At 43.3% G+C, this 18,910-nt stretch overlaps 1 protein-coding gene across 1 annotated transcript in view; it reads right to left on the minus strand.

Annotated features, from left to right (window-relative positions):
- Positions 1-18,679, minus strand: part of copg2 (COPI coat complex subunit gamma 2) — a 56,073-nt gene extending 37,394 nt beyond the window's left edge. Inside the window, exons 1-4 of the mRNA XM_038811789.1 lie at positions 18,572-18,679; positions 9,513-9,565; positions 3,437-3,517; positions 108-179 (exon numbers count right to left, since the gene is read on the minus strand). Coding sequence (XP_038667717.1) covers positions 108-179; positions 3,437-3,517; positions 9,513-9,565; positions 18,572-18,608 — 243 coding nt within the window. The 5' untranslated portion in view covers positions 18,609-18,679. The remainder of the gene's footprint in view (positions 1-107; positions 180-3,436; positions 3,518-9,512; positions 9,566-18,571) is intronic.
- Positions 18,680-18,910: the final 231 nt, after the last annotated feature.

An 18,910-nucleotide genomic window follows, 5' to 3' on the forward strand; every position in this document is an offset into this window, starting at 1 on the left:
CGATAGACAAAAAACGTTAATTATCAAACATCATTATTACTTAAACACCAATCAAAAAAGTCAAAGAACTTTTGTCATTGTCACAGTCATATTCAGCAGATACTTACATCATTACACTGAAACAGCTTAGTCATTGCAAAGAAGGCTTCAGTGGCTTCTGTTGTTCCAAAATGTTCCCCCTTAAAAAGAGAAGTGAAAAATAAAAGTAGGATCTCGACTTGTTAATGTATAGGAATTTAAAGCAAGTGCGCTGACAAATGAGCAATTCGTTGGATCTTTTCAAAATTGTAGCTTCTTTTAAATTGTGCAAGTTGGAAAATCACATTTTGCCATCCCATGAAAATCATCCTGCTGTGTTCCCTAGCTTGCTCTTCTTCACTTACCTTGATGTCCTGGCCATTATTTATCCCTCAACCAACATCAGAACAGATCATGTGGTCACTATCTCATTGCTGGCTGTGGAGCATGCAGTGCTAAAATTGGCTGGTTTTGCTGCATTTACAAGAATTACTACACTGTAAAGTATTTAATTGACTATAAAGTACTTTCGGATGTCTCTCGAGGTTGTGAGCACGAATATATGTTATTTATTATTTGTTCTTTCTTAGAACCTGATAATTGTGAATGCTGTGGTTGAGAATTAAAAAAAATTAGAGATCCCGGCCCACAGTGTTACTGTGATTTAGGAGAAAGGAGAAAAATGAACAGGTCTGTGAACTAGTAAAGTAATGGAATTGCTAAACAGAACAGAGATTAGGTTTGGTAAGTGTACTAATATATACCCAAACAATCGCAATTTCTCTGCAAATAATGAAGTCGCTGAAATTTTTGCTACCACCTCCCTCAATTTTCAAGTAGCACATGCCATTAGTAAATTTAAGGCCCTATTTTATGAATTTCAGACTCTTTGCAACTGCAGTCTGCAAGTTCGCATCAAAATTTCTTTTAGGGCTAGAATAATAGCTCGCCAGCTCAACTTTTCAATGAAAAAATTGACAATATGCTCGTATGGTATGACTTGACAATACAGGATAGCTCAAAGATATATTGTGTGCTCATTCCAATTGTCAGATCTTTTATAAAAAATTAATTTACGGGATGTGAGCAACACTGGCTAGACCAGCATTTATTGCCCATCCCAGCTGCCCTTGAAAAGGTGGGATGACCTGCCTTCTTGAACTGCTGCAGTTTTGGAGGTGCAGGTACACCCACAATGCTGTTAGGGAAGGAGTGCTATTGAAGGAACCTTGGTGAGTTTCTGCAATGAATCTTGTAGATGGTACGGACTGCTGCATGGTTCACTGGTGGTGGAGGGATTGAATGTTTGTGGAAAGGGTACCAGTCAAGTGGGCTGCTTTGTCCTGGATGGTGTTGAGATTCTTCAGCGTTGTCGGAGTTGCACTCATCCAAGCAAGTAGAGAGCCTGCCCACCATCACACCCCGATGTGCATTGTAGATGGTGGACAGGCTTTGGAGTCACTTGCTGCAGGATACCTAGCCTCTGACCTGCTCTTGTAACCACATTATTTACATGGCTAATCCGTTAAGTTTCTGGTCAATATAACCCCAGGATGTCAACAGTAGGGATTCAGCGATGGTAATGCTTTTGAATGTCAAAGTGGGGGGGGGATGTTAGATTCCCTCTTGCTGAAAATGGTCATGGACAGGCACTTGTGTGGCACAAATATTTCTTGCTACGTGTCTGTCTAATCCTGGATATTGTCCAGTTCTTGCCACATTTGGATATGGACTGCTTCAGTATCTGAGGAGTTGCAAATGGTGTTGAACATTGTGCAATCATCAGTGAACATCCCCACTTCTGACCTTATGATGGAAGGAAGGTCATTGATGAAGCAGCTGAAGATGGCCATGCCGAGGACACTATTCTGAGGAACTCCTGCAGTGATATTCTGGAACTGAAATGATTGACCTCCAACCACCACGGCCATCTTCCTTTGTGTCAAGTATGACTCCAACCAGCCGAGGGTTTTCACCCCGATTCTCATTGACACCAGTTTTGCTCGGGTTCCTTGATGCCATAGTCAGTCCAATACTGCCTTGAGGTCAATGTCAGGCACTCTCGCCTCACCTCTGGAGTTTGGCTCTTTTATTCATGTGTGAACCAAGGTTTTAAAAAGGTTAGGCCATGACAGTATCGGTAGGAGTGCCCACTGCACAGTATTTGTGGAGACAAAGTCCCACCTTCACATTGAAGATACCCTCCATCATGTTGTGTGGCACTACCACTGTGTTAAATGGGGTAGACTTCGAACAGATCTCATAACTCAAGAGTAGGCATCCATGAGGCTATGTGGGCCATCAGCAGCAACATTGTACTCAACCCGAAGGCCCGGCATATTCCTCACTCTACCATTACCACCAAACCAGGGATCAACTCTGGTTCAATGAAGAGTGCAGGAGAGCATGCCTGGAGCAACACCAGGCATTCCTAAAAATGAGGTGTCAAACTGGTGGAGCTACAACAGGTGAGTTACTCACTGCAGAATTCCCAGCCTCTGATCCGTGATCCATGGTATGCAATACCCATCATCACACTGTGATTGCCAATCAATACAAATGAAGGGAAGAGACGTTCAAGTCATTCGTAACTCATCCTACTGCTCAACACTAAACTCACAAATCAAGTTACCATCAGTAAGACACCATTACATCTTAAGATAAATATTTGAAGCAGAGAAGATGCAAACCTAGAGGAATGGACAGGACAGTGGGATTAGGTAAGAGCAAACACAGATACAACAGGCTGATTCATTTCCTCTGGTGCTCCATTTTATTAAAGTTGTTTCTCAGCAAGATAAAGAAAATGGAAAACACAATCTCCCCTGTAGAAATGCACAAATACAAATGGCACTAAAATTAGTTATATTTAAGATGTTTTTCTTCAAAGTCCTCAGACTCACATTTGAAAATGTAAAAACTGCAATAATCAGATCCTTTCGACAATTCTGTCTTTAAGGCATACATAGAAAACACATAACCAGAGACAAATTATACACAGGACACTTAATCATTTCTGCTAATGGACTAACATTATATGAATTGGTAATCTTCCACTAAACATCAATGCGTAAGAAATACAAGGGGAATTATAAAAATATCTATTGCTGCAAGTTCTTGCAAACCTTTTATGAAGCAAATATTTTATTGGAGTGTTACATCTGTTTTAGTGCAAGAAGATCTCAGATTAGATCATTAATAACAGAATACATAACAATTACAATGCCTGAGAATGTAGTGGAAGCAGATTCAATCGAGGCTTTGAAAAGAGAACTGAACAATTATCTGAAGAGAAAAGATTTTCAGGGCTATGGGGGAATAGATGGGTGAGTAGGACTAGCTGAGTTACTCCCGGAGAGCTGGCACGACAAGGTTAGCAAACAACCTCCTTGTCTGCTATAACCATTCTGATTCTTACCTGGTTGAGCAGGTAGAGGATCTTTGTCAGGATCTGTAAGCATTTTCTGGGATTTAGCGGTGTTTCATTGAATAAACGGGCCTGTTAATAATAAAAAGGATTGTTAATACTGCATAGAAATCTTCTACAAAAATTATTAAAATAAGCTGCTGTTTTTTGATAAACATTCTGTTGGAGATAGTTTTTATATTCAAGAAGGCAGGGGAACAGAATAATTTCACACACATGGCATCCAATGTCATAATCAACTATGTTCAGGTCAACTACATTCCATATTGAATATGTTTCCTGAACTCTGCACAAACATAGGAAAAAGATTTCATCGGAACTCGATGCATTGAAATTGTAGGCCTGTTTTTCATAAATGGATTTACAATTTTACTGCACAACACATAGGACATTTTGCCCTATGTGCTTAGGGCATCTTCCCCTATGTACTTAACCTAATCAGAAGAGTACCATCAGTCTCTGCACTCACGTGAGATTTCCATTACTCAGGACTTAAAACATTTTAAATGAATGGGTTAAAAGCTCGTGTAAAATAATGGACAAATTTCAATTGAGTACATTAGTTGTTCCTATACTACCATCCTACAGTGCAATTTAAATTAAATTCAATAAAATGAAGACCATAACACTATTGCTGATTGTTGTAAAAACCCATTTGATTCTCTAATGTCCTTTAGGGAAGGAAAGCTGACATCCTTACCTGGTCTGGCCTACATGTGACTCCAGACCCACATCAATGTGGTTGACTCTTAATGCAAGCTCAAGGGCAATTAGGAATGGGCAATAAATGTTGGCACAGCCTGCAACACCCACATCCCATGAACGAAAAAAAAAAATTCAGGGTCACCTCTTTCTGAGCTCTACAAGCTTTCCATCTCTAGACCATGACACACTCTGGGCTTAAGTCTCCCATGAGTATACAACAGCCTTTATGATCTTCTAACCAGGTGACTAAAAATCTACTATATGATGTTTGTACCATATTCCTCGGTCACCATTTTAAAGTAATTAATTCATTTAAAGTAAAGGCAACACAGTGGCACACAACACCAGGGACCTGGGTTCAATTCCAGCCTTGGGCGACTGTTTGTGTGGAGTTTGTACGTTCTCCTCAGGGTGCTCTAGTTTCCTCCCACAATCCAAAGATGTGAGGGTTAGCTGGACTGGCCATGCTAGATTTCCCCTTAATGTCCAGGGATGTGCAGGTTAGGTTACGGGGAAAGGGTGGGGTGGACGGGGGAGTGTAAATGGGTAGTGTGCTCAATAGAAGGGTTGATGCAGATTCGATGGGCTGAATGGCCTCCTTCTGCACTGTAGGGATTCTCTGATGATATTGTTAACTAATTCTAGAATGAAATAAAAATTGTATTTAATGCTAGATAATAGTACCATTTCTTTACATACCAGCTGTACCTGAACAGTCACTTTACTTAACAGATCCTTCAGCAATCAATGAAAAGTCTACTATTTGTCTTTCAGTCACTGTAATAAAACATGCGGCAGGAATATAAAAGGCTTGAAATTTCCACACGGTGGAGGCTATTTAGTCTGTGCCACATTCAAGCTGTCTGTCTCCTTGTTCTTTAATATTTGTATTCAGATGCTCAAGATTAACTCCTCTTCAACATCACAATTGCCTCAAGTTCAATACCCACTTGTGGTAATGCACCCCACAATCTAATAACAGTTTACATGAGCTTATTATTTTACCTTTCCAGTACTTATTGTTCTCAGGCAGTCCCTCAGAGTTGAGGATGACTTGATGACTACACTAAAAATTAGTTTTCAGGTGATTCAGGAGTCCAATGAGCGGTCTACAGCCTCAGCCATAGGTGGGGCAGACAGTGGTTGGAGGAGCGGGTGGGGTGGGGTGCCCAGCTTGCCATGAACTCCTTCTATGTTGGCGCTTAGCTTCAGCTTGGTCTTGGTGATGAAGCGCGAGGTGATCAGCTACTTCCCGGATGCTTTTCCTTCACTTCGGTCGGTCTTAGGCCAGGGATTCCCAGTTACTGGTGGGATGTTACACTTTTTCAAGAAGGCTTTGAGGGTGTCCTTGCCTCTGCCCTCCTGGGGTTCGCTTGCCATGCTGAAGTTCCAAGTGGAGTACTTGTTCAAGTCTCATGTCAGGCATTCAGATGGTGTGGCCTGCCCAGTGGAGCTGATTGGTCAACGCTTCGATGCTGGGGGTGTTGGCCTGAGGAAGAACACCAACATTGGTGCACCTATCCTGCCAATGGATTCATATGGTCTTGTTGAGGCAGCACCAGTGGTGCTTCTTTAGGGTTTTGAGGTACCAGCTGTGCATAGTCCACGTCTCTGAGCCATACGGGAGGGCAGATATCACTACTGCACTGGAGACCATAAAGTTTGGTGCCACATCTGAGGTACTGATCTTCAAACACTCTCTTCTTCAGGAGACTGAAGGCTGTGCTGTGCTGTCACACTGAAGGTGGTGTTGAATCTCATTGACGACTGTCCTGGTTGGCAATAGGCTCCCAAGATATGCAAAGTGTTCCACGTTGTCCAAGGAATCACCATGGATTTTGATAACCGAGGGGGTGGGGTTGGGGAGCTTTGTAGCTTTGTCTTATGGATGTTTGCTGTAAGGCCAATGCTCTCTAACACCTTAGTGAAGGTGCAACGACACATTCTGCCTCCAAGTCTGCGCAGGGGCAAGCATCATCTGGATATTGTAGTTCAATGACAGAGGATGGGACGACCTTGGATCCGGCCTGCAGGTTCCGGAGATTGAACAGATTCCCATTTGTTCCGTTGTTTAGCTCCACTCTAGTAGGGAGCTTGCTGAGGGTGAGGTGCAGTATCGCAGCAAGGAAAATCGAGAAGAGCGCTGGTGCGGTGATACAGTCTTGCTCGATCCCAGTTCGAGCATGAATTGGGTGGATCCATTGGTCAGGATCATGGTTTACATGTTAACATGGAGCTGGCAGAGGATGGTGACAAACTTTGGGGGCAGCTGAAATGGAGGCAGATGCTCCATAATCCCTTGATGCTGACAATGTTGAAGGCCTTTGTGAGGTCAAGGAAGGCCATGTACAAGGGTTGATGCTGTTCCCTGCATTTCCCTTGTAGTTGCCGTGTGGTGAAGATCATGTCCGTTGTACTCTTTCATGGGCGGCTTCTGCATTGCGACGTTAAGGAGGTCTCTTGGGATGACTTTCCTTGTGGCCGACAGCAGAGAATTTCATCTGTAGTTAGACATGTCACCTTTCTTGATGATGGTCACCTTTCTTGAAGATGGTCACGATTATGTCATCACTGGAGATCTCCTGGTATTTGCATCAATAGGCTTTCTCCACCATGTTTTAGTGCTTTGGCGGGGATTCCATTTGCTCCTAATGCCTTGTTGTCATTTAGCTATCAGGTGGCCTTTTCTACCTTCTGCTGTGCTGAGATGGTGGCAGGTAGCATGCTGCAAGATGGAGTCGAGGACATTCATGTTGAAGCCAGAGTCTCTGTTAAGGAAGTGTTCGAGGACTGCCTGTCTGTTCTTGATGAGCACCCCTCTGTTCTTGGCCAACAGTGGGATAGGGCATTGGGTGCTTGGACTCTCGGTGGTCTTGACTACACTAAAGAAACTTCATGTCATGGTTATCAGCCAACTGCTGGATCTCCTGCGCTCTCTGCACCCACCATCTGTTCTTTAGGTCACACGATTTTTGCTGGACTTCAGCCATCTGTAGAGCTGTATGTGTGGCACGGTAGCACAGTGGGTAGCATTGTTGTTTCACAGTGCCAGGGACCTTGGTTCGATTCCCGGTTTGGGTCACTGTCTGTGTGGAGTCTGCACGTTCTCCCCGTGTCTGCATGGGTTTCCTCCGAGTGCTCCGGTTTCCTCCCACAAGTCCCGAAAGACATGTACGTTAGATGAATTGGACATTCTGAATTCTCCCTCGAACAGGCGAGGATTGTGACGACTAGGGGATTTTCACAGTAACTTCATTGCAATGTTAATGTGAGCCTACTTGTGACACTAATAAAGATTATTATTATTGTTTTCTTGCTCTTGTGTTGGGTTGCTGTTTCAGGTTGTTGAGGCGTATCAGCTCCTGGATCTCCAGGTTGTTCTCAGCGAACCAGTCTTGGTATTTCTTGGTCGAGTGACTAAGCGTGCCTTCAAAGCTGCTGATTTTGGAGGCCTTGGGGATTTTCGTCTCACCTCTAGCGTTGGGGCGAAACAAATTCCATGGGGGCAGCAATCCCCTTTCCACAAGGTTCACTGAGCGGGCCTTGCCTTCCCTGCCAGGTCACACTTATAATAATAATCTTTATTGTCACAATGAAGTTACTGTGAAAAGCCCCTAGTCACCACATTCCGTCGCCTGTTCGGGTACACAGAGGGAGAATTCAGAATATCCAATTCACCTGACAGCACGTCGTTCTGGACTTGTGGAAGGAAACCGGAGCACCCAGACGCACCCACGCAGACAAAGGAAGTGAGAACGTGTAAATTTCACACAGACAGTGACCCAAGTCGGGAATCGAACCTGGGATCCTGGAGCTGTGAAGCAACAGTACTACCCACTGTGCTACTGTGCTACATCAAGCAGCGATGTCAATGTTGAAACACACACAATCCAAGGCAATGATAGCAGTAGGCCATTCTAGTTGGGGCTGTCCATGAGGGTACAGATGTTCCAGATCCCGGAAAGAAGCAGCGGAAGATGCCTGTGTGTGAGTTCTTTTAATGTGGAGTGGTCATCGCACACCAGCTACCACACAGGCTTGACGGAGAAAGGCCTTAATCCAGTGGCAAGGGGGTCCAAGACGACTGGAGATTCAGCTTCACTGTAATGGGCCGAGGACAGACAAACGCACGTACTCCTACTGTCCCCCATTCTCCTTCACACAGGACCTTTCTCCCGGAGATTCAAAAAGTGCAGTGGTGGCCTCATGAGCTCGTGAGGGTGACACTGGCCTGTGGGTCTCCACTGCGCCTCATGTAATCTCTCGCTGTTAATGCCCCTGCTACTCCTCTCTCACTCTCTTGCAGTTAATGGCCCACTGTTCTTCTTGTACGCTCCTGCGTTTCCCAGCGCTGTCACTTTTTTAAAAAAATGTCTCGCCTCTCTCTCGCTCTGCGCTCTTTATTGAAATCTTGCCTCTCTTTCACCGTGCTCTTTATGAAATCTCACCTCTCTGTGCTCTTTATTAAAATTTTGCTTCTCTCCACGTTCTTTCTTTAAGTCTCGCCTCTCTTTCTCTGTGCTCATTATTAAAGCTTTGCTTCCCTTTCTCCATGCTCTCTATTGAAATTTTGCCTTTCTCTCCACTCTTCATTTCAGTATCTAGTACTAATCCTAAATTTTGCTACTTTTCACAATTTTCCATTCAAAAGTTTGAATGTTTCTATTACCTTTCTGCTGCTTCTAGTTTTTACAATTCTTACTTCGGAACTGTATTTTCCCGTCCCTATTAAATTCCAGATAATCCTCTGTCTCTTTTCCATGCCTTCACATTTCAAAACTGCAGAGTATTTTAAATGTAGCTTTGCCAATATCCTGCCCAATTTCATCATGACCTTGATTTTGTAGTCAGTGCACCCATTAAAAAAAGCGAGACACTCTTTGTCTTTTTAATGGTTACTGCTGTTCTGCTTTTGAAGGTTTTAAAGTTGACAGGTTTTGATAGTAAATTCAGACAAATTATTCTATTGGACGAGGGGGTCATCAATGAGGTCATAGATATAAAATTATTGGTAAAAGGTCTAGAGAGGAGCTGGTGAGAAACATTTTCACTCAGAGTTGTCAGGATCTGTCACAATCTTTCTCAAACGGTGTTGGAAGCACATTCCATAAATAATTTAAAAAGGAGTTGTAAAGGTACAAGGCTACAGACAAAAAACAGGGATATACGATTAAGCACAACTGCTCCTTCTATATCTGCATTGTTGTTTTCACAAATTTCTCAGTGTCACTTTATCAAAGAATGGGAAACGGTGCATTTTAAAGTTGTGGTTTTTAAATGAAGTCATAAACAATCTCAATGTCAGCAACCACATTCTTCTATCTTGGGAATTAAAGAAACAGAGATGATATTGAACACTTGCCTCTTGCAGTACTGCACTCTTCTCTAGTTGTTGGTAAGGATTGGATCCACTTCCTAAAAGGAATACAAAAAAACAAGGGTGAATATGATGCACCAATAGTAATTGATGATCAATATTGTACTATAAATTAACTGGTCCTAACGCTATCTTGACAAATATTTGTACTCATATTTCACTCCAGGACTTTTTTAAAAACATCATTCTTTTGCCCCATACACACCCTCATTGGTGTATCCTTGTCAGTCTAACCAGTTTCATAGGTATCAAAAGTACCATACTACTGATTTGTACAACCAGCAGGAAGATTATATGATTGGTAGATTTCAACTCGCTTCCACATGCATTCACGTAACTGATACGGACAGGATGACCGTTTCATTATACACTGTAGAAAAATTACATTCCATCTACATTGAAATACTTTCATTGTGCAAATAAAAAGGCATAGCTGTTGAAATTAACATAAATGCAATGTTCATGGGCTCCCTAACTTTATGAAATTGGTTCAATCTTTACTTCAGTACTTTCATTGTGCTTTCTATTAGTCAAGATAAATAAGTTTTATTGCAGAGAAAGTGGTGGGGAAACTGTCCCTGAAAAATTTACTGAACCTCTCTGCATGTTCCCATGGGTTGGACGAACATTCCCTACATTTTATCTTATTGCTGGAAAACATATAACAAATTACTTAATTATAATTTATAAAATGACAATTAACTTACAGCTTATCTATTTTGAAACACATTTCCACCAACATTTTGCTTGTAACTGGAAAACTCTACAAATTCAGTTACTAACATAAGTTCTTGGCCCGTAAGTTCTGTGCAGTGGCAATTTGATAATAATAATAATAATAATAATCTTTCTTATTGTCACAAGTAGGCTTACATTAACACTGCAATTAAGTTACTGTGAAAAGCCCCAGTCCAGCACCTGTTCGGGTACACAGAGGGAGAATTCAGAATGTCAAATTCATCTAACAAGCACGTCTTTCGGGACTTGTGGGAAGAAACCAGAGCACTTCGAGGAAACCCACACAGACACTGGGAGAAGGTGCAGATTCTGCACAGACAGTGACCCAAGCCGGGAATCAAACCTGGGAACCTGGTGCTGTGAAGCAACAGTGCTAACCACCATGCCGCCCAGTCGGATTGCCACTCTGCTTCTACTTACTGATCTGGAAATTAAGCTGCTCCTTTCTCACCCGACCTTTTGACTCAGGCTGGACGAGAAAAGAGTAGAACAGCACTTTCCCAAGGCCTTCTGTCCAGGGCAGCGGAGGTAAGGAACCCTTGCCACATTTTTACGGCACTAGGGGTCAGATAGTCAGTGGGGGCTGGTCAGTGTGGAGGGGCTCAGATAGTCAGGAGGGTGGTGTGTGGGTAGGGCAATCAGGGTGGATTAAGTACTATAGTTACTTAGAAGTGGTTTTAAGTCTTCCAACTTTTTCTGGAGAACAGTTACTGGAAGAGTGTCGAAATCCAAAGTTCGCAATTTTTATCATACTTGCAGATGGTTACCCAACGGAGGTCTGAACACTGCGGGCATTTGCCTTGCAATTCCCACATGGGGGCATTTGGGTGGGTGGGTGCCAATGCATCCTTGGAATATCCTCCAGTTACAACACCCCAGAGTTTGGAAGTTACAGACCATTATTTAATCCCAAAGAGGTAAAGGATATTCTAATCACTATGTGAAAGCACAATGAAATCCTGAACAAGCAGCTGATTCTACGTTTAATTTCCTAGTCTGTGCTATGCTAGCTGATTGCAGCCAGAATGTCATTTGGGCTGTTACAACTGGCCTTAGCGATCATGGTCTAACGTAAGGAGAGAAAAGAAAATCAGCCAAGGCATCTATTGCTAATTACTGTCCAGTGACCTCTGCTAACAAGCATGAATTCTGGTCAAGGCCAGCGTCAAGCTTCGCAGTCATGCCTAATTCACACAAGAATGGTCACTTGGATTAGGTACCAGAGGGTTACCAGCATCTGTTCAATCATACTACAGCAAAAGACTGTTCACGAGGAAAGAAAAAGAACAAACATCCTTGGGCTATAGTTCAACCACACTTAATACTTCAATACAATGGCACAATGGGTTGATGCCTCAGATGAAGCCAGTATATTGCATCTTTGTTTATCTTTTGGATTGCATTGGAGAATTATTGCACTAACTTGGCTCCATAGCGAAGATCGGAGCTTCGCTTTCTCACACTGACAAGATTTGGTGGTAGCATCCAACATGTCCATCAAATTTTATTAACAGCCACCTGTTCATAAAATTATTTTATTCTCGTGATATGGCAAACAAGGGGCCAAATGTACCATATTGATCTTAAAGACAGCATTACACTACCTAATAAGAATTATAAGTGTGCAGTTGCTGGTATATCATACCTTTATCATTCAGAATAAGAATAAGTACAATGGCTGTTAAGTATGCACTATGGCCATATACGAAATGCAATTATAGATTGAACACAACAGTCACAACACCAGCACCAAAGCTCATGATCAAACTAATGGCATAATTTAATCAACTAACTTTAGTTCTAATACATTAAGGCATTGAAAAGCAAATTGATCTACAAACTTTCCCAAGATAATCATTATGTCTCCTGCAAGTACTGCAAAACAACTCTATTTAAAGTTACACCAAAATAAAGATACAATTTCCTCCAGGATATGCAAACAATTTACCTCAAAAAACAGAATTGCTTCCTCTTCCAGCCTCACAGGCCAGTGGTTGCAACTTCAGATCATTATCAATTACAAATTTATTTTGCAGATCTTGACATTTCTGTTCCTGCCTCTGTGGGCAAAATTATTTTTCCCCCATTGAAAACAAATCAATCAAAGAGTAATAATGCACTCATTCCACTATATATTAACACACACATACACAGAGATGCAGCTTGAGCAAGAACTAGATTACCTTTCTTCAAGTAATTGAGAGAGGTACCAATAAATATACAAATTCTTGTTTATGATGTTTAGAACATAAGTCAATAAGGATCAAGATGAGGAGCATTTTTGTACTGTATGGTAATTAAATACCTTTCAAATCAGCTGATAAGCAATACCAGATGGATAGCTTCAGGAGCTAAGTAAAACATTTTGATAGCTATAAGCAATGATGCTGACTAAGTTCAGTGGAACATAATTATTATAGGACAAGTCCAAAACTTCAAAGTCATCAAAACAATTTGATGGCTGAATTACATATTGACTTTAGCTCATAACTCGATGAATAATATTTGATGTAAGGAAAGTACCATTTTTCAAAGATTTACCAATTCACAAAACAACCCAGATAGCAAAAACCTTTCAAAATTTACTTCAAACAGACAGACTGGCAAACTAATTCAACAAATTAGCAATGCAAAAGTAAATTACAAGTACTGTCGTTGAGAATTTATTAGGGTTTATTTTAACACTATTGCCTGGCTGACAAGGTAAAGGTATCGCTTCATGTACTATAGAATCACAGAGACTTTCCCGCAGCATCAACCTTCACTTCCCACCACCCCCTCCAGTCCCAAAAAAGTCTCAGAATCAGTGCTGATCTGTGCTCTTAATTATCTCAGACAGATTAGAAGTTTAGCTGCAATTTGGAGGGGAAAAATAACAAGATAAGATCAAGCAAGATTTCTGATCACAGTGTAATGTTTCCTAATAAAGATGGAAATACTGAGATCCCAGCCCCGGGTCACTGTCCGTGTGGATGTTGCACATTCTCCCAGTGCCTGCGTGAGTTTCACCCCCACAACCCAAAGATTTGCAAAGGATTCTATTGATGCGATCATCAGATTAATCAAGGACAGCCCCATCAATGACACCAATCAAGAGCATTTCAGTGTTCCTTCCTGATTTCAATCGCAAACTTCAATGTCCAATTTGTCTTTATGACAGGGAATGTGACCAAAAGATGTCTGGCGTTGATGACTGCAGTGTTCTCGAATGTGATTTGCATTGCTCCACCTGTGTTATTTGCCTGAGCCATACCATTGAATTTGCATCAATCCCCTCAGGCTGATTAAAATACCAACAAAAGTATTATTTCATCAGACCTGCACTCTTCCAATACTTTTGTCGAGATTAGACGGCATATACCCACACTATTCCTGTATCTGTTCACCACCTAGTCCTCATCCACCTATCTAAATTAATCTTGAACATTGACAGAATTCTAGACTCAACCACTAACCCTGGAAGTAAATTCTGTACCTTCACAACTCTGTGTAAAGAGGTCTATATTACAACTATGTTCTAAGTTTCTTATGTAAATTTAGAAACTTGATCAGATACCAGAGGGCTGATGGATCCTGTGGAATCCTATTCAGCAAAATAGAGCATGAGAGTTTTGTTTGATGGTGAGTGGGGAGCATGCTGCCACCCTAATCAAATTGTTTCCTTTAATATGGATATTGGAGTAGTGCATTACTATTCATCTGCAGCCAACCCCATCATTAGTTGCCCTAAGATGCTGGTGATGGACCTACCCTTTTAACTACTGCAGTCCTTGTGCTAAAGTAGCTCTCATAATGATGCTGGCCAGTGCTCCAGGATATTGGTCCAGCAACAGTGAAGGAATAGTAATATATGCCTAAGTCACAATCATGTATTGTTTGGAGTGGAGTGCAAAAATGATGGTATACTCACGATTATACTGTTTGTCCTTCTCGGTGGATTGAGAAATACAATTTAAAGTAATAAAAAAAGGCTCAGAAACTCCCAAGTGCCCGCAGAGCCACTGCTGGCATATCAGTGCAGTCTAAGGGCAGAGGACTAGTAGGTTTCTCACTGACTGTACAGCTAAACATCAATAAAAGCAACATGCAATTATAGAACATAGAACAGGCCCTTCAGCCCACGATGTTGTGCCGACCACTTATCCTAATCTAAGATCACCTAACCTACACCCCTTCAATTTACTGCTGCCCATGTGCTTGTCTGAGAGTCGCTTAAATGTCCCTAATGATTCTGACTCCACCGCCTCTGCTGGCAGTGCATTCCACACACCCATCACTCTCTGTGTAAAGAACCTACCTCTGACTATACCTATACCTTCCTCCAATCACCTTAAAATTATGTCTCCTCGTGACAGCCATTTCCACTCTGGGGAAAAGTCTCTGGCTATCCACTCTATCCATGCCTCTCATCACCTTATACACCTCTATCAAGTCACCTCTCTGCCTTCTTCGCTCTAGTGAGAAAAGCCCTAGCTCCCTCACCCTTTCTTCATAAGACATGCTCTCCAGTCCAGGCAGCATCCTGGTAAATCTCCTCTGTACCCTCTCCAAAGCATCCACATCCTTCCTATAATGAGGCGACCAGAACTGGACACAATATTCCAAATGTGGTCTAACTAGGGTTTTATAAAGCTGTAGCAAAACCTCACGGCTCTTAAACTCAATCCCCCCGTTAATGAAAGCCAACACACCATATGCCTTCTAAACAACCCTATCAACCTGGGTGGCAACTTTGAGGGATCTATGCACGTGGATCCTAAGATCCCTCTGTTCCTCCACACTTCCAAGAATCCTGCCTTTAGCCCTGTATTCAGCATTCAAATTCGACCTTCCAAAATGAATCACTTCACATTTATCTAGGTTGAACTCCATCTGCCACTTCTCAGCCCAGCTCTGCATCCTGTCAATGTCCTGTTGTAACCTGCAACAACCCTCAACACTATCTAGAACGCCCACAAACTTCGTGTTATCGGCAAACTTACTAACCAACCCTTCCACTTCCTCATCCAAGTCATTTATAAAAACCACAAAGAGCAGAGGTCCCAGAACAGATCCTTGCGGGACACCACTGGTCACCGACCTCCAGGCGGAATACTTTCCATCCACTACCATTCGCTCTCTTCTTTTGGCCAGCCAATTCTGTATCCAGACAGCCAAATTTCCCTGTAACTCATGGCCCCTAACTTTCTGAATGAGACTACCATGAGGAATCTTATCAAATGCCTTACTGAAATCCATATACACCACATCCACTGCCCGACCTTCAGTAATGTGTCTCGTCACATCCTCAAAGAATTCAATGAGGCTTGTGAGGCATGACCTGCCCCTCACAAAGCCATGCTGACTATCTTTAATCAAACTATGTTTTTCCAAATAATCATAAATCCTCTCCCTCAGAATCCTTTCCAATATTTTGCTCACCACAGACGCAAGACTGATGGGTCTGTAATTCACAGGGATTTTTCTATTCCCTTTCTTGAACAGGGGAACAGCATTCGCCTCCCTCCAATCATCCGGTACCACTCCAGGGGAGTGAGGACGCAAAGATCGTCGCCAACGGCGCAGCAATCTCCTCCCTCGCTTCCGTAGTAACCTTGGGTATATCCCGTCAGGCCCAGGGGACTTATCTATCCTGATGCTTTTCACCATTTCCAGCACATCCTCCTTCTTAATATCAACCTGTTCCGAGTCTATTGACCTGGTTCACACTGTTCTCATGAGCAACCAGGTCCCTCTCTCAGCCTCCCCTACTTCTCAGACTCTAGGCACAAGTTCCCTCCACTATCCCTGATAGGCCCTACTCTCACTCTGATCATCCTCTTATTTCTCACATAAGTGTAGAACGTCTTGAGGTTTTCCCTAATCCTTCCCGCCAGGGCCTTTTCATGCCCCCTTCTAGCTCTCCTCAATCCATTTTTGAGGTCCTTCCTGGCTACCTTGTAACCCTCTAGAGCAGGGGTGGGCAAACTTTTCCGTGCAAGGGCCACATTCAGAAATTCACAATTTTAAAGGGCCGCATAGTATATTAAGTAAAATAATTACTTCACCCGGTTATGATTCTGGGCGCCTCATATAGGACATAGAACAGCACAGAACAGGCCCTTCGGCCCTCGACGTTGTGCCGAGCAATGATCACCCTACTCAAGTCAACGTATCCACCCTATACCAGTAAGTAACCCAAGAGCCCCCCCCATTAACCTTAAAAAAATAATAAAAATTTTTTAAAAATTAAAAAAATTTAAAAAATTTTTTTTTTTTTTAAATGACTTGGTGGGCCGCATAAAGACCTTTGGCGGGCCGCATGCGGCCCGCGGGCCGTAGTTTGCCCACCCCTGCTCTAGGGCCTTCTTCATAAGTTTCCTTCTTCCTCTTGACTAGATGCTCCACTTCTCTTGTCATCCAAGGCTCCTTCACCTTACCATTCCTTCCTCGTCTCAGCAAGTGCTCCTTAAACAACCCCCACATTATTGTTGTGTATTTCCCCAAGAACAATTGTTCCCACTTTATGCTCCTCAGCTCCTGTCTAATGGCAGTATAATTTCCCCTCCCCCAATTAAATACTTTCCCATACTGTCTGTTCCTGTCTCTCTCCTTGACTATGGTGAAGATCAAGGAGTTGTGGTCACTGTCACCGAAATGCTCTCCCACCGAGACATCGGACACCTGGCCTGGTTCGTTGGCGAGCACCAAGTCCAATATCCCCCCCCCCCCCACCTAGTCGGCCTATCTACATATTGAGTCACTGTACACACCTGACAAAATCTGCTCCATCCAAACCATTTGCACTAAGGAGGTTCCAATCAATATTAGGGAAGTTGAAGTCACCCATGACCACAATTATATTGCAGTTTAACTTAGTAAGAACCTCTCAAAATACATTACAGGGTGTTATCAGATGAAACTTGACATTGAACCACCAAAAGAAATATCAGGGCAGGTGTCCAAAAATTTGGTCATAGAAGTTTAAAGGAGGGAGAGAGAGAGGGGTAATAAGGTTTAGTTTATGGTCAAGACATCTGAAGGCATAACCAAAGGTTTTATTTGTTCAATTGATGTGGTTGTTATCATTGGCAAGGCCAGCAATTGCTGTCCATCCTTAAATGTCCTTGAGGTGGAGATGAACATCCTTCTTCAACTGCTGCAGTACCACATGCTGATCAGTAGGGAATTTCAGGATTTTGATCCAGCGACAATAAATAAAGGGTGCTATAATTCCAAGTCAGGAAATTATGTTCTTTGGAAGGTCCCATGCATCTACTGTTCTTGTTCTTCCAGATGGTAGAGGTCATAAGTTTGCAAGGTGCTGTTGAAGAAGCCTTTGAGTGGTGAATTGCCGCATTGTACCCTATGGAAGGTAGACCAATCAGCCTTTACCCAGGATGGTGTCAGGTTTCTTGAGTGTTGTTTGAGCTGCACTCATCCAGGCAAGTGTGAGTATTAGATGGTAGAAAGGCTTCAAAAAAATCAGGAGGGGAGTTGCTCGATAACCAGGTATTGCAGAACACTTAGTCTCCAACTATTCAGCTCATCGAGTCTGCACCCTCCCTCCAAAACATCACCCTACCTAGGCCCACTCCCTTACCCTATGACTGTAACCCCACCTAACCTGCACACCTTTGAACTGCTCTTATAGCCACAGTATTTATGCGCCTGACAGAGTGGAGAAGAAATTTCTGTCCATCCAAAACTTGATGTTGGACAAGCAGCCTGACAAATCAGAGACAGTAGAGTGATCGAGTCAAGTGGAATCTGATGTTTAGGACTGAGGGGCTGCATGTTGACGAGGGATTGGGGGGGGGGGGGGGAGAGCCAGGGTTCCAGGACACCAAAGGTGTCTGATAGCCAGGACCATGCGGTGCTGACTTGTTGCACTATCTAAAATGAAGTGGTCATGGTCCCAGTCTTCCAGATCTACCTTGACAAGTTCTATTAATAAACCGGTTCCCAGCCAACCTGCCATCGCTCGGGGCGCTGCGGAACTGATCCATTATAAATTATACACACCGACCTGGACATTTTAAACCTGATCTGAGGCTGTTTACATTCAAAGCAATGTACATAGTGCCCCGCCCCCTCACAGGCCTGTATAGTCCGAGGTGGGGGAATGTGTCCCCCCAGCAGCCTGGCGAGCCGGGACTGCGGCCCAGCCTTTCCCCACCCCAGCAAAGGCCGGCCAGCCGCAGCTTGTGCCCAGGCCCGGAGTCGAACCGCCGGGAGAGAGCGAGGCCTCTGCCGCCCTTCCCGGGGAATCAGAACAAAGTTTAACACCCGACGGTAACTCTTGCGTCAAAAGCGCCATCACTGACCCAACTCCTCGTCTTTTTTATCGAATTTCTTAATCATTTTCGCAGCACCTCAGCCTGTCGTCAGGGACACAGCAGCTGGCCACGCCCCTCACTGATTGACAGCTCAACACACGCCCCCCCCCCGAACTGATTGGTAGCTCAATGTACATGTGGCCCGCCCCCAGAATGATTGGCAGCTCAATGTACATGGTGGCCCGCCCCTCAGAATGATTGGCAGCTCAATGAGCATGGTGCTCCGCCCCTCAGAGTGATTGACAGCTCAATGTACATGGTGGCCCGCCCCTCAGAATGATTGGCAGCTCAATGAGCATGGTGCTCCGCCCCTCAGAGTGATTGACA

Source organism: Scyliorhinus canicula, chromosome 11 (assembly GCF_902713615.1).
Source record: "Scyliorhinus canicula chromosome 11, sScyCan1.1, whole genome shotgun sequence".
Classification (NCBI taxonomy): domain Eukaryota; kingdom Metazoa; phylum Chordata; class Chondrichthyes; order Carcharhiniformes; family Scyliorhinidae; genus Scyliorhinus; species Scyliorhinus canicula.